The 15,966-nt window shown below is 47.0% G+C and overlaps 2 protein-coding genes across 2 annotated transcripts in view; both read left to right on the top strand.

The window, feature by feature from the left end:
• Positions 1–469: 469 nt before the first annotated feature.
• Positions 470–15,966, top strand: part of GLB1 (galactosidase beta 1) — a 102,905-nt gene continuing 87,408 nt past the window's right edge. Inside the window, exon 1 of the mRNA XM_068981819.1 lies at positions 470–599. Coding sequence (XP_068837920.1) covers positions 528–599 — 72 coding nt within the window. The 5' untranslated portion in view covers positions 470–527. The remainder of the gene's footprint in view (positions 600–15,966) is intronic.
• On the top strand, positions 2,755–4,089 carry TMPPE (transmembrane protein with metallophosphoesterase domain). Its single transcript, XM_068981575.1, has one exon. The coding sequence runs from the start codon at positions 2,755–2,757 to the stop codon at positions 4,087–4,089; it is 1,335 nt and encodes a 444-aa protein (XP_068837676.1).

The following is a 15,966-nucleotide window of genomic DNA, read 5'->3' as shown; positions in this document are numbered from 1 at the left end:
CAATTCCAACACGTACCAGATAGAAGATTGGATCAGGGACCACACTTTGGTGGACTCCTGGTTGTTTTCCAGACTGCTCCTATGAAGGGCTGAGGATCCATTTAGTCCACTTAGGTTTAACTGCTCCGTTTCTGTCGTGCCCAGGAAGCCGGGGAGCAAGGAGACCCTTGTTAAAGTCCAAACCCGAGGTGCGTTATCAAGCTGTTGACAGCGAGTACTCCTGAGTCTTTGCAAAAGGTTCCTCCCTCAGGCGGAGGCTGGCGGAGGTCGGCGGAGGTCAGATAACACTGCCCTGCGGTCACGCGGCCGCGTGTGGCCCCAGGCTCTCGGCTCCCCCGGCTCCGGGCTCCGCGGCTGCGGCGGCGGGGCGGGGCGCGGGGCGGCGCGGGGCGGCGCGGGGCGCGGGGCGGGGGCGGCGCGGGGCGGGGGCGGCGCGGGGCGGAGCCAGGCCCCCGGTCCCCGGTCAAGTGACACCGAACAGCTGCCCCGGCTGACTGCGGAGCCGGGAGGCCCGAGAGCGGACGGACATGCCGGGGGTCGTTCGCCTCCTCGCCCCGCTGCTGGTGCCGCTGCTGCTGGGCTCCGCGCGTGGTTTGCACGTAAGTCCACAGGACCCCCGCGCACAAATGATGAATCGGGGGAGCGCTGGCGGGGAACCGGGCTGGGGCTGCGGCCCCCTGGGGCCGCACAGGGCGGGGGTCCTGGGACCCCGAGGCCCGCCCGGGCCCGCCCGGCTACCCGGGAAGCTCAGGCAGTGGGCCGGCCCTCCCGCCGGGGGCCGGGCCGGGCGGGGCGCGCGTCCTTACCCGGCGCTCTGTCGCTTGTGAGTTCCGCTCCCGCCGCCTCTGTCACCGAGAGCCACTTCCTTATCGGTGCAACCAGGGGCCGAGATGAGGTGCTTTCCAGCTTGGCGGGTTTCCGGGAGTGGGATTCGGAGTCGCGCGCGCTCTTGGAGGCCGCCGGAGGCTCGGGCTCGGCGCGCCTCTCCTGCCTGCGCTCTGCGGAGCGCTCCGGAAGGAGAATAGCGGGGTCACGAGAGGCCCCAGCAATGGGAACACTGGGTTAATTACCTTCGGGGTGTTCTCTTTGAGGACGTCTCTTGCCCCTCTCGCTACTTCCCTCCGCCTACTTTTAAGGCTTGGATTTTTCAAAGCCTCAGCGTTTGACGGTGGGCAAGGGGCAGGCTGCAGGTGGCCGCCAGCGTTGCTGGAGGGAGGTCTGGCCGGGCGGGCTGTGTGCTGGGGCGGGGACGCGGGGGGCGGGGAGGTGGGGGGAGTCGTGCACGACTACGGGAGGACAGCCTCAGTCTGCCCCGCAGAGCTAAGGTAGGGGCCGAGGGAACTCGGAGTCTTGGAAAGGTGGGGGTGGGGAGATCTGAGCTGGGAGATGAGAATGGGTTCTTGAAACGGGCGCCTTTCTCTCTACACTTTCTGGGAACTGAATTTTGGTTCCTCCAGAGTTCCGATGGGCTGAGTCTGGGGTTTGTTTTATAAGTAGAAGCTGGTGAACTTGACAAGGCCTACATTTATTTATCTAAAAGCAAGGTTGAGAATTTTACTTGGAAAACAACTGCTGAAAATATTTTCGTTTGGGGTCTTATTGGGAAAAGGTCACCTCAAGTGAATATTTGCTAACCTTTGTCTATCCAGGTCTGTAGTTCCCTTGCAGTTTTTTGTCTGGGAGCCAGCCAGCTATAAGAACCAATCAGGAGACTGGCTCCACCCCAGGAATCTTTATGTCAGTTGCCTCGGTTCCCCTCCTTGGCCTACAGCTGAAAAAAAATACCAGCAGACTAGCTTTCCATGGCTTCCTGGTTTACACTTTAGAACAGCGGTTCTCAAACTGTACCTGTCCTAGAAGTTAGAACATTTGAAACTATATGTTAATTAACAATATATATATATTTTAAACAAGTTGTTCTCTCCAGTTTTTAGGGCACAAAGTGACATTGTACATTTTTGCATATCTCTTTCATGGTTTTGTTTTTTTTTTTGGGAGATTAGAGTTTGTTTTTTTCAAACTTTAAATGTTTTATTTTGTATTGAGGTATAGCTGATTAACAATGTTGTGGTAGTTTCAGGTGAACAGCGAAGGGACTCAGCCATATGTATACTTGTATCCATTCATGTCTGTCTTAATAGATGACTGTTGAATGCTCGTAACTACTTCTGCATTCAGTTCTGCCATTTCACATGTCATGTAACCTCTGGAAACTTCACTGTACATTCATGAGAGAATGATTATGGCTTAGTACTGTTTTTGAAAACAGTCAGTAGACACCCCCACCCCCGTCCCCCCCACCCCCGCTTCCCCCGCAACCCCAGCAGCCAAAGGGTCTCCCTGGACCACACTTTGAGAACCGCTGATTTAGAATAATGTTTTTCTTATTATAAAAGTTCATATACATGTTGTGGAAATACTTGAAAGATGCAGAGAACTGTAAGAAAAGTGAAACTGCCCATCTTGTTACAATCAGGTGTGTTTGTAGTTCACTGATAAAGTGTAGCAGCTGACTGGTTTTGACTGGTTTGAGTGAGTGGATTGGATTCAAGGCTGGTTGGGCAGATGTAAGTGGCCTTCAGGTTTTGACAGGGGATAAGAAAGCTCTCATATCCCACAAAGCTGACGCCAGTTCCTGGTTGCAGGAGGAGCTGACCTGGAAACCTGTCCTTGGCCACTGTCCTATCTAAGGAACTCACCTTCCAGAGCTCACCCGCACAGAGCTGGAGGGGTATCCTCTTAGGAGCTGAGGCAATGACGATCTTCAGGCAGCTGTCCCTGGGGGCAAAGGCCGCCCTGGCTGCCGGGACTGTCTTCGTGTCCATGATTGTCTCCCGGTCCTACCTGGCGGAGAGCTTGGAGTTCAGGGCCTGGCGATGCCTGTTCCGCCTGCAGCTCGCCCTGTTTGCCAACTCGCTCATGCTCCTCGGCTCCATCTTCATCTGGCGTAGCACCGTCAGCAATCTCAAGCATTCCCCGGCTGCAGAGTCAGCCTGTTTCCAGCTCTGGAAGATGATTGTCGCGGCCTTCCTGGCCCTGGCGCATTCCAGCTTCTTCACCATGATCTTTCTAGTGGCCGAGGAGCCCTATCTCTTTTCCCTGGTTGCCTACACCTGCCTCGGGGCGTATGTCATCATGCTCTGCTTCCTCTGTGTCCTCAGCGGCATGGAGCAGGCCTACCAGCTCCTGGCCTGGCGTGCCGGCAGGGCAGTGGGCAGCCTTGACAAGACCAGGAAGCTGGCCCTCCGGCCGGCGCTGGCAGTAATGGTAACCACTGTGCTCAGCGTGGTGGGGCTGCTGAACGCTGCCCAGCCCCCAGCAGTGACCACTGTGGAGGTGCCCGTGCATCGGCTGCACCCCTCCATGAACAGCCTCAAGATTGTGCTCCTCTCGGACATCCACCTGGGCCCCACAGTGGGCAGGACCAAGATGGACATGTTCGTGAGGATGGTGAACACGCTGGAGCCGGACGTCACGGTGATCGTGGGCGACCTGTGCGATTCTGAAGCCTCTGTCCTGCGCACAGCTGTGGCTCCTCTGGGCCAGCTGCGTTCACGCCTGGGCACCTACTTCGTCACAGGCAATCACGAGTACTACACGTCAGATGTCAACAACTGGTTTGCGCTGCTGATGTCCCTGAACGTCCAGCCCCTCCACAATGAGAATGTGAGGATTTCTGCTCCCGGGGCCCACCGTGAGGATGACGACTGGATCTGCCTGGCTGGGGTGGACGACATCGCAGCGAACATGCTGCACTACGCTGGCCATGGCATGGACCTGGAGAAGGCCCTGGAGGGCTGCAGCCCAGACCACCCCACCGTCCTGCTAGCTCACCAGCCCCTGGCTGCCAAGAGGGCCCTCCAGGCCCGGCCAGATATTAACCTGATCCTTTCTGGGCACACGCATGCTGGGCAGATCTTCCCCTTGAACGTGGCAGCCTATCTCCTGAACCCCTTCTTTGCTGGTCTCTACCAGGTGGCCGAGACTACATTTGTATATGTGAGCCCAGGCACGGCCTATTATGGGATACCCATGCGTCTGGGCAGCAGGGCAGAAATTACCCAGCTCATCCTGCAGCCGGCCCCCTGACCCCACCCGTCTGCCCCCCGGGCGCCTGCCTCCTCGTTGCCCTTGCCCTCTGTCCCCATCCCTCTGCAGAGCAGGCTGTCCATCTACCCCCTCCAGCCTCCCCTGCCAACCCACACTTGTCACAAGACTGGCTGGCACTGTGATCTGTGCTGGGGCTGCTTGGCAAGTCCAGGGAGGTTAACTCTGCAGATGACCACCTGCTTTTTCATATGCATGTGAGGCCACTAAAGTAACGTGTAAGGACGGGCATCTGTTTTCCAAATGATGTGGAGTAAGCCCTCCTCCTCTGCAGAACTCACAAGGATGCCCTGAAAATGGGTTGCTGAATAGGGATGCCTCTGGCAAGTGGAATAGGGAAGGGACTCTTGGTGTTCTAAAAATCTTTTGGACTTAAGCAGTTTCCAGAAATCAGTGATCCTGAACTTTCTGGGAAAGGGGCAGTGGGGCTAGGTAATCTGGGAGAACAGGCAAGATGGAGGCCCCTCTGGCTGCTGGAGACGAGGGTTTACTGTTCCCCCTTGATTCTATTAGAGTCACCTTCACTGAGAGCATCAGCCAAACTGTCTGAAATACAGGGTTCCTCCTGTTCCTCTGGGCCTTGATTGATGCTGTCTAACTGGCTGCTGGACCTTTGGGCTTGGGGGTGGAGTGGAAGGATGTGAGCACTGCGAGATGAAGGTCATGGTGCTGCTGTCTAGAATTCAGAGGGTGTTTGCCAACCTTGACTCCATTTGTATTACGACACTTGGATGGAGTGATTAGGGACGGGCAACTTGCCCTTGCTGAGAGAGGAGGACACTAAGGCAAAGGGAAGTTAGGGCACTGGCAACATTGTCCTAACTTCCCTTTGCCTTAGTGTCCTCTCTCAGCGGGGCTGAGAGCCAGGTTTCCGCCTCCCAACAGAAGGGTTCTTCCCACTGCCTGTATCTTTACAGGTGAGAACAGGGTTCAGACACAAGTAACAGTGTAACGAGAAGGGCCTGGAACCTGATATAATGAGAAGGGCCTGGAACCTGATGTCCTTTCCAAGTGCTCTCCTTGAGGCTGATTTCCGTTCATCATAACTACATGGGCCCTGAAAGGGGGTTAGACAGTTTCAATGTAGGGCAACTATTACAGGGGAGGGGCAGCCAGGAACCTGAAGACCACACCCTCCACCCCAGGTTGGGGTTAGAAATGGAGGTTCGCGCCCTCCCAATGGGGAGGTTGACGCTTGCATCGAGAGTGGCAGGGGCCTTTCTTCCCTGGGGGTCCTGGCTTTGGGATGCTGGGCTGTCCTTCCTCTCCAGCTGACCCCATCAGAGTTACCCTTGCGCTCTGGTCATGGAACCAGATGGCCATCTCTGCACTGGATCCACAGAAAAAGAGGCAGGGGTCAATATGTCTGGAGCAGCCCTGACCCCACCGGCTGGCCTCTGTGCCAGAGGCAGGGGACCCTGTGACCCCGGGCTAGCAATAAATCCTGATAGAAAAGGCCTCACTGGGAATCTTTCTGTGACCTCTGACCGGGGTGGGGTGGGGCTCCTCACCTTCCTGCTCACTTGTCAGGCAGCATTGGGCAAACGTGAAGTCACTGAGCCTCAGTTTCCCTCACCCTGCAGTGGGGATAATTACTGTATGTACCTCAAGATTGTTTTGAGGGGAGGGTGTAAAACGTGGTGCAAAAAACAAAAACAAAAAAACACGTGGTGCAACAGTTGCCAAGGCTCAGTCATAAGGAAGCACTTGATGTTGCCAATTTTAAAATATCCCATGGGGTGTGCAGTGATACTGTTGGTACCAGGTGCCCAGAGAATCTGTGGAGCAGCCACTCCTAGGGAATGGGAGTGGGCACCATGCGCAGTGACTTGTCAGAGCAGCAACTGCTGGCATTGCTTTCCTCTGCCTGTTGTTTGTCTCCCTGTTTGGAGGGAGGCAGGGCCTGGCCAGGGCATTTCTCCATTTTCCCAGGCAAGTATCATTTGCTTCTGTTCTTGGTCAGTGGAACCTTGGGAGATCCTGGAGACCACCTCTCTTGTTTCCAGGCAGCCAAAGTGTTGACAGCCGGCCTTCCAGGCAAGTTTAAAATGCATCTTTGCGTGGAGATTTCAGTGGTTTCCTTACTATTTACCCCCTTGTGTTTAATCGTTCTTATAGCCAGGAGTATGTTTGGAGAAAAATTTATCTACAACCAAGGAAGGGGCCCTGGAGAGCCTTTCTTGGAACACATTTTGCAGATGGTGGGGTCGTGGGAGAGGGAAGTGCTTTGCCCCGGGCAGCGCCTAGCTCAGCTCAAGTTCTCTGACTCCCTTCTCCGTGGCACCACCCAAGCTCCGCGCTTCCCCCTGTCTCAGAAAGGCCGCTCTTCCGAACCCTCTCAGTCCCTCGTGCCTGGCCCAGTTGGGGTCCCTGGGTCTCTGACTCCCTGGTTTGGGTCCCCCCAGTCTATGTGAGCTCTGCCGTTTGTCTTCCACCTTGTGGTGCAACAGGCCGTGTGCGTCTCTGCTGCTCCAACAAGTGTTATTTCACTGGCTTCCTAACTGCGGATCTTTCTTTCCAGTGCCTAAGCCGGATGAATTTACTTCCCTCAGTCCTGGTTTCCTCTTGCAGCTTTGTCTCTTCTCTTCCCCTTGACTGCCAGTACTTTTTGGTCCTGTGCCCTGTCGTCCTTATTCTGAGGCCCTTGGTTGACCGATTCCTGTCTTAACAGAAACAGGACAGGTCCATCTTCTGTGCCCAAGGATTAGTCAGCAACACCTTCTCACGCTTGGTTTGTGTTCCTTGATTTTATGGGGGAAGCTTTCCGAGCAGAAATTTTTCCGTTTCTGTTCAGATATGATCTGTGGAGGGGTATGTATGGTTTGCTCTCCATGGCCCCCGGGCACCTATGTTCCCCCGTTCTTTGCTCATTTACCTTCTTCGATTTATTTATTGCCAGGGCAGGTGGTGAGAAACATTTACTTGAAGCTTGAAAAGGCTTTCAATTTCATTCTAGTTTTTTTTTTTTAATATATCTATTAAATGCAAGTTAAACAAAAAACTTTCTAAAAATTAACAGTAGCATGTGTAGTATGATACTATTGTTAGAAAATCTTAGTACATTTATCCCTCTGCTGTTTATTCCAAACATCCATCCATCCTTCCTTCCTTTTCCCCTCTTACTTTGTTTATTCTTTTTAAAGTCTTTTACTGGGAAAATTTGAAAGTATTCATAAAGTAGAGAAAACAGCAACTGAGTTTCTATGTGCCCATCACCCAGCTTCAACACTTGTGACTATTCCACTGTTCTTTCTCATCTACCCCAGCCCCACACTTTTTGTTTTTGTCCGGAGTATATTAAGACAAATCTTAGAAAATATGATTTTGCCCTAAAATACTTCAGTATGAATCAATTTTTAAAAAGCATATCCATAATGTTGTTATATCTGATGAAATTCACAGTAATTCTTTAAAATTGTTTAAGTCTTGGGGCTAGAAGCTATAATAGGTCTTCTACCTCTTAATAAGAGTGTTTTTTCCACTATCTGAGGATTGAGTAGCTATATCTATTATAGGTAAGTATAGGATTCAAATGCAGTTAACTGGATAAGGATTAGTTTTCAGGTTTTTTCTGACTATTTCAATTGTCTTTTGTATGTGTGATTTGAAAAAACACGTAAGATAAAATTAATCATCTTAGTGATTTTTTTAAGTGTTCAGTTCAGTGGTATTAAGTATATTCACATCGATGTACAACAGCTCTTCAGAGCTTTTTCATCTGCAGATCTAAAACTCTGTACCCATTAAACAGTAATGCCCCTACCCACCCCCAGCTCCAGGTAACTCCCACTTCACATTCTGTCTCTATGAGTTTGACTCCTCTGGGTACCTCCTATAAGGAGAATGATACATTATTTGTCTTTTGTTTCACTTGGCATAATGTCCTCAGGTGCGTCCATATTGTAGCATGTGACAAGACTTCCTTCCTAAGGCTGAGTAATATTGCACTGTACGTGTCTCCCACATTTGGTTTACTTGTTCATCCATCAGTGGACACCTGGATTCCTCTCACCCCTTGCCTGTTGTGAATGGTGCTGCTTGAACGTGGGTGTGCAGATATCTCTTTGAGACACTGCTCTCTCTTCTTTTGTATATATACCCAGAAATGGAATTGCTGGGTCGTGTAGTAGTCCTGTTTTTCACGTTTTGAAGAAGTTCTATACCGCTTTCCATAGCAGCTGGCCCACTTTACAGTCCCACCAGCAGTACGGTGTTCCAGGGTCTCTGCAGCCTCACCGAAATTTATCATCTCTGTTTCTGGTAGTACTGTGAGATGCAGACTTACTGTGGGTGTTGATTTGCTTTCCTCTGATGACTTGTAATGTTGAGCATGTTTTCATATGCTTGTTGGCTATTTGTATAGCATCTTTAGAGAAATGTCTATGTGCGTCTTTTGCTCACTTTAAGTCATAGTATTTGATTTTGTTTATTTGTTTTTGAGTTGTAGATCTTTATATATTCTGGATATAAACTGCTTATCACATATATGATTTGCAAGTATTATCTCCCATAGACTCACTTTTAACTGTATTGATTGTATCCCTTGATGGGAAAAAGTTTTTAAGTTTCATATCCTATTTGTCTATTCTGATTTTGTTGCCTGTGCTTTTGGTTTCATATTCAAGCAGTCACTGCCAATCCCAATATCATAAAGTTTTTCCCCATTTTTTTTTTTGAGGAGTTTTAAATGTTAGGTTTTATGTTTAAGTATTTAATCTGTTTTGAGTTATTTTTGTATATGGTGTAAAGTAAGGATCCAATTTTATTCTTCTGCTTGTGGATATCCCGTTTCCCCAAAATTTTGTTTAAGAGATTGTCCTTTCCCCAGGGTGATCTTGGCTCCCTTGTTGATGACCAGGTAAACATATATGTGACAGTTTATTTCAGGCCCCTCTGTTTATTCCAGTTGTCTGTCTGTCTGTCTTTATATCAGTAACTCATTGTTTTTATTATTATGGTTTTGTAATATCTTTTGAAATCAGCAAGTATGAGTCTTCCAATGTTCTTCTTTTCCAAAATTGTTTTAGCAATTTGGGGCTCCTTGAAATTCCATATGAATTTGAGGATGAATTTTTCCATTTCTGCAAAGAATCCTGTTGATGTTTTGATAGAGATTACGCTGACTCTGTAGATCACATTGGGTAATACGGACATCTTAACAATACTAAGTCTCCTGATCCATTAATATGGGATGTCTTTCCATTTATTTGAGTCTGTTTAAAATCTCAGGGATTCAGGATTGGGAGCTCGTATACACCCGTGGCGGATTCATGTCAATGTATGGCAAAACCAATACAGTATTGTAAAGTAAAATAAAGTAAAAATAAAATAAAAAACAAAATAAAATCTCAATAGTGTTTTGTAGTTTTCAGTGTATGAGTCTTTCACCTCCTTCATTAGGTTTATTCCCAAGCATTTTATTCTTTTTGGTCCCATTTTGATTGGAATTGCTTAATTTTTCCTTTTTGGATTGTTCTTGTCAATGTATAGAAATGCAGCTGATTTTTGTATGTTGATTTTATTCCCTGCAACTTTGTTGAATTCATTTATTAGTTCTAATAATTGTTTGTGTATGGGGGTTGGGGGAGACTCTTTAGGGTGTTCTACATGTAAGATCACGTCATCTGTGAACAGAGATAATTTTACTTTTTCCTTTCCAATTGAATGTCTTTTTTCCTTTTTCTTGCCTTGTTGCTCTGGCTGGCACTTCTGTTAGTATCTTGACTAGAAGTGGTGAGAATGGGCATCCTGATCACGAAAGAAGAACTTGCAGTCTTTCATATTGAGTAGGATGTTAGCTGTTGATTTTCATATGTGGCCTTTATTGTGTTGCGGTAATTTTCTTCTATTCATAGTTTAACAGAGAAGGCAATGGCAACCCACTCTAGGACTCTTGCCTGGAAAATCCCATGGACAGAGAAGCCTGGTGGGCTGCAGTCCATGGGGTTGCAAAGAGTCGGACACGACTGAGAGACTTCACTTTCACGCTTTGGAGAAGGAAATAGCAACCCAGTGTTCTTGCCTGGAGAATCCCAGGGACGGGGGAGCCTGGTGGGCTGCCCTCTATGGGGTCACACAGAGTCGTACACGACTGAAGCGACTTAGCAGCAGCAGCAGCATAGTTTAAGTGTTTTATCATAAAAAGGTATAGAATCTTACTAAATAGATTTCTGCCTCAATTGAAGCAATCATGTTTTTGTTCTTCAACCTGTTAATGTGGTGCAACCCATTGATTTTCATATGTTGAATCACTCTTCCCATTTGGTCATGAGGTACTGATATAAAGAGTTGCTAAGGGAAACCCCTCGCAGTCTAGTAATTAGGACTTGGTGCTTTCACTTCTGAGGGTGCCAGTTCAACCTCTTATCAGGCAACTGAGATCCCACAAGCCAAGTGGTGCAGCCAAAGAGAAAGAAAAAGAGTTGTTGAATTTAGTTTGCTGATATTTGTTGAGGATTTTTGCATCAGTATTAACCAAGGATATGGATTTTGGCCTGTAGTTTTCTTGTTCCATTATGTCCTGTCTAGCATTGATATCAGGATTATGTTGTTCTCATAGGATGAACTTAAAAGTGTTCCCACCTCTTTAATTTTTTGAATAGTTTCAGGAGGATCAGCATTAATTATTCTTTAAATGTTTGGTAGAATTCCCTAACTCAGTTGGTAAAGAATCCGCCTGTAATGCAGGAGATCCCAGTTCAATTCCTGGGTCAGGACGATCCGCTGGAGAAGGGACAGGCTACCCATTCTAGTATCCTTCCGTTTCTCTTGTGGCTCAGCTGGTAAAGAATCTGCCTGCAATGCAAGAGACCTGGGTTCGCTTCCTGGGTTGGGAAGATGCCCCTGGAGAAGGGAAAGGCTACCCCACTCCAGTATTCTGGTCTGGAGAATTCCATGGACTGTATAGTTCATGGGGTCACAAAGAGTCGGACACAATTGAGCGACTTTCAGAGCATCAGGCTCTTGGTTTTTCTTTGAGATTTTCAATACTGATTCAGTCTCTTTACTAGTTATTGGTCTGTTCAGATTTTTTATTTCTTCATGATTCAGTCTGTGTAGGTTGTATGTTTCTGGGTAGGATGTGTGTTACACAATTTGTAGCCATACAGGTGTTCATAATAGTCTCATAATCCTTTTTATTTCTGTAGCATCCGTTGTAGCATTTTTTCTTTCATTTCTAATTTTGAGTTTTATCTCTTTTTTCTTAATCCAGCTAAAGATTTGTCCATTTTGTTGATCTGTTTAAAAGATGAACTCTTACTTTCATTGATTTTTTTTTTTCTATTCTCTATTTCACTTGAAAAATGAAAGTGTTGCTCAATCGTGTCTGACTCTTTGCAACTATAATGGAGTGTAGCCTGCCAGGCTCCCTTGTCCATGAAATTCTCCAGGCAAGAATACTGCAGTGGGTTGCCATTGCCTTCTCCAGGGGATCTTCTTCACCCAGGGATCAAACCTGGGTCTTCTCCTTCGCAGGCAGATTCTTTACTGCCTGAGCCACTTATCCCTGCGTTAATTTGCGTTATTTCCTCCCTTCTGTTAGCTTTAGGTTTAGTTTTTTCCTTTGATTTCTTGAGGAATTGTGTCACTTTATAGTTCTTTTGTTTGAATCAGGATCTAAAAAAAAGGTCTATATATTATATATGATATATTTCATAAGTCTCTCTAAGTCTTTAAGATGTCTTCTTATTTTGTGTCATTTATTTGTTCAAGTTATCTGGATTTATATCTTGGTATTTCCTACACTTTAGATTTGTGGTGGTGTTTGACATGTACTATCCTTCATATTTTCTGTAAACTGATAGAGGTGGACATCTATTAAAGTTAGAGCTAGAAGCTGGACAGATTCATGTTCAACTTTTGCCCTTTTTAGTAGGAAGACTCCACTGTTTTCGGTGAGGCTGAGGTTGATCAGGTGTTGTCAGCTTGGCCCCACCACTAGAAAGTTGCACATCTTTTCATCTAAGGTTTCAGGAGTCATTGATGATTGTTGCCTGAAGTCATTAGTCTAGTAGGGATTGTAAAATGGTGATTTTTTAAAGTTTGATACATTTAATACAGAATTTAGTAGGCCAGAATACCAGGTAGACTTTCTAGGAATAATTAGTTGGCTTTAATGTATTCAAGAGACAATGGAAGCTTCTTTTACCTCAGTTTTGTATTTTGAAGGCATTTTTGTGGCACTTAGAAATATAATCCTGGGAATTCTCTGCCAGTCCAGTGGTTAAGACTCTGAGCTCTTGCTCCTGAGGGCCCAGGTTCAATCCCTGATTGGGGAACTAAGATCCCACAAGCCACACAGTGTGACCAAAAAGAGGTATAATTTGGCCATCAGCCCCCAAAACGAGGATTTTTACATCATTTCTTCTGTATTTACTAGCTGTGGTTTTTCTACAAAGAACTCTCTGCATCAATTTTTTGGTTATTCTGAAAAAGTCTGTAGCAAAGGCGAGAGAGACGCGGATTCTTCCCCTTCAGTCTTCAGTTTTCAGGATAATGAGCTGATACCCCAGCAAACTTCAAGGATGACCAAAAAGCTTTTCTTTTGTGTGAGAGGGAGTATTCTGAATTTGGCTATTTTTACATGTCTGATGTGTTTCAATCCAGTGAAATGTTAAATCTTTTGCTGCTCAGAATAGCCCATCTTCAGCCAGTAGGAGCCCTTTCAAATTGGCTTCTATGTAATTTTGTTGTTGATAATAGTTATTGATTGTTTTAGGCCTATTTTGTATATATTCTACCCAGACTTGGATTAAGCAATTTCTTGAGGAGCTCTGGTTTCTTTTAATGGGAAATATTTAGAGACTATAATTTAAGGGACTAGATGAGCTAAGTGCTACTGGCTATTGTCACTTCTAAGCCGTTTCTGTGGCTATTGCTGGGAAATAAATATTTTTTTTAGAAAAAGGAAAACTTTAGCTTATGTTATTTTTAGAGCAGTTTTATGTTTGTAGCAAAATTGAGTGGAAGGTATAGAGATTTTCTGATTATAGGATTTTTAATTAACCTTCTTTGATTTTATATTTGCTTCTATTTTATGTTGAAAATTTTGGTTCCTAACAATGCAATATAATTCCATCTGTATCCTACTCCGTATTTTATGAATTCAAAATAGTCATGAAATATTAATAGGATGAAATCTACTGGTTGCGGGTTTGTTTGTTTTAATGCAGCTCAGGATATATTTTTATCCTCAGTTAAAATACTATTTCAAATGGACGTGATTCTTTCCTCTGTGGAAAGTTAGGTCTGTTTTTAACTTTTAAAAATTATTTTATATTTTTAATTTTTAAATTTTATTTAAAATTAATGAAATGTGCACTTCCCTCTTCTCTGAGAGGAGCGGGTAGAATTAAATCTGTGAATGTCTGTGAGTCCTGGAGGGTAGGGAACTGATCCTCAACTGTGCTCATTTCTTTTCTATTCTGCCATGTTTCCTTCCTGTTCCACTGAAATGTGTTCTTTCTATCCACGGTCATTTGGAAGGCTGAACAAAAATCTGTTTGGAGTAAGAGAGGCATAAATGAATAAAATGAGTAAATACATAAGCTATAGCGGATGATTCACAAATTCCTCCAGATCCGTTGGTTATCACTGTTCATTCCCTGTGGGCGGTTTTGCCCCTCCAGCCTGTCTGATGTAATGATGCTTCCAGGAGGTTTGATGTTTGAAAGGGCTCCCACTCTGGCACAGTGGAAGTGTGTTTCAGAGTTGTCTGTAATACTGCTGTTCTTTCTCCTTGTTCTGTGAACTGAGGGATCTGGGAAGCCCGTCAGTGCAAACACCCTCACCCCTGTCTTCTCCCCTTCTCTTAATCCCATTTCCCTCACCCCTGGGGTACTATCAGCCTAGGAGGGTTGTGTCTCTGTCACCCTGGAGCTGAGCAGCTCGTGTCAGGGATTCTCCAGGCTGTGGGGCCTCTGGGGTGGGTTGAGAGGGTATGTAGGGGCTAGGGATGGAGGTCCGTGAAGAGGTGCGTAACCGAATTATAGTGAGCAACTTAAGTATCTTCACATAATCAGCATGACCCAGAACTGTGATAGCACCGATCTCCTTTTCTTTCTTTATTCAGGTTGAGGAGTGTGCACTAATAATGCAAAGATAATCATTTTTAGTCCTGAGGATCAGGAAACTTGAGGCATGTTTGTATTACCTGGTGATGTAAATACTGATGTTATGTTTAATCTTTTAAAAGAGAGGCTTATTTACCCCTGAAATAAACATTATCAATAACTTTAAAACTGTTGTACTGGACAGTGTGAGTTACCTGATATGTACGTGGACTGGGGTTACTTGTACTCTGGCCTTCTTTTTCTCCAGTATTGGATGCAGTGTGCTCATTGGTTGGGGGTGGTGGTGTGGCTTGGAAAAGCGTGGGCTTTGACTTGCTTGGAATTACTTTTTGTGAATGCTATGACTTCATGCATTGTAAATAGTGATGCTCCCACACCTGAGCACATGTGAAATAAAACTGTGACTCTTCAGTATTTGGTTCCAGTGCTAATTATTTAAAAGGGGTGGAATTTGCACAGAAGGCTGATTTTCCATTATATATATATTGGGGGAGTAAACTCTGAAGACAGCTTTCACTCCTTCTCCTCTCCCCACTCCTCGGTTGCCTTACTCCCATTCGTGGTGCCACAGCCCAGGGATTAAGGAAGCTGGATCCTTTCAGGTCCTTCTGTATGGAGAAGGGTCGCTTTGGAGCCATGAGGTGGATGTTCCCTGTTGACAGGCACCAGTTAGAAGCAGTCTCTTAGGTGACGTCTCTTGCTTCTGCATCTGTCCATTTAAAAAACTTTCTTAAATTTGTGTGGCTGAGTTGGGTCTTGGTTGCGCACCCAGGGTCTTCCTTGCAGCCATGGGCTTCTCTAGCTGTGGCACGGGCTTCGTTGCCCTGCGGCATCCTGCTTCGGGGGCCAGGGACTGAATCCATGTCCCCTGCATTGGAAGCTGGAGTCTACCACTGGACCAGAGAGAAGTCCCCCCATTTGCTGCTTTTCTAAGCTTTCTTTCAGAGGCTTGTCACTGCTCCCCAGGTCTAAATAACACACTGCTGCTTGACTACCGTGACAGCTCAGAGAGCATCCTGGCAGTCAGGGTCTCAGGGGGCAGAGCACAGCAGGCACCAGATCCATGCAGCAAGAGAAAGAAGGTGCCCCACTGTCACGCCCACTCACAGCCTGGTTCTGATGCTCTTTAGTGAGTCACACATGCCAGAGGCGGTGTTGGCATTCCACGGCCACCCCTGGGGCTGGTGCGCAGTTAAACAAGTGGTCTCCCCGCATCAGCCTGTTTCTGGCAGGGCTCACAGGGGATCTGAATGCGGATGTGGTGAGGGTGTCCACTGAGTCTCTGTGGAAGAGGCACCAGGAATCTTCAGTTTCAGGAGGAACTGTGGGCTTGTTCAGATTTCTCTTGGGTGGAGGTGGGCAGTGGGTAGCTCCAGGGCAATCATCTGGCCCTTCCCCCAACAGCGGGCTCTTAACTCAGGTGGAAGGTTCGGGAGGTTGTTAAGTAAGCTGAGTTGAGTGCATGCTCAGTCGTGTCCGACTCTTTGTGACCCCATGGACTGCAGCACGCCAGGCTCCTCTGTCCACGGGATTCTCCAGGCAAGAATACTGGAGTGGGTTGCCGTGCCCTTCTCCAGGGGATCTGCCCAATCCAGCGATCAAACCCACATCTCCTGCATTGCAGGCGGATTCTTTACTTCTGAGCCACTGGGGAAACTATCCCAATTTACACTCATGACTGGGAACATTGCCATCGGGTAGGTCCTCGGACTTGTTGTGAAAAGGACGTGGCCCTTTCCCATGGTCTCCCAAAGAGCAACAAGGTGGGGCCTGGTGTCAGTGTCAG

Source organism: Capricornis sumatraensis, chromosome 10 (genome assembly GCF_032405125.1).
Source record: "Capricornis sumatraensis isolate serow.1 chromosome 10, serow.2, whole genome shotgun sequence".
NCBI lineage: Eukaryota > Metazoa > Chordata > Mammalia > Artiodactyla > Bovidae > Capricornis > Capricornis sumatraensis.
This window is presented reverse-complemented; position numbering and strand designations above follow the sequence as displayed.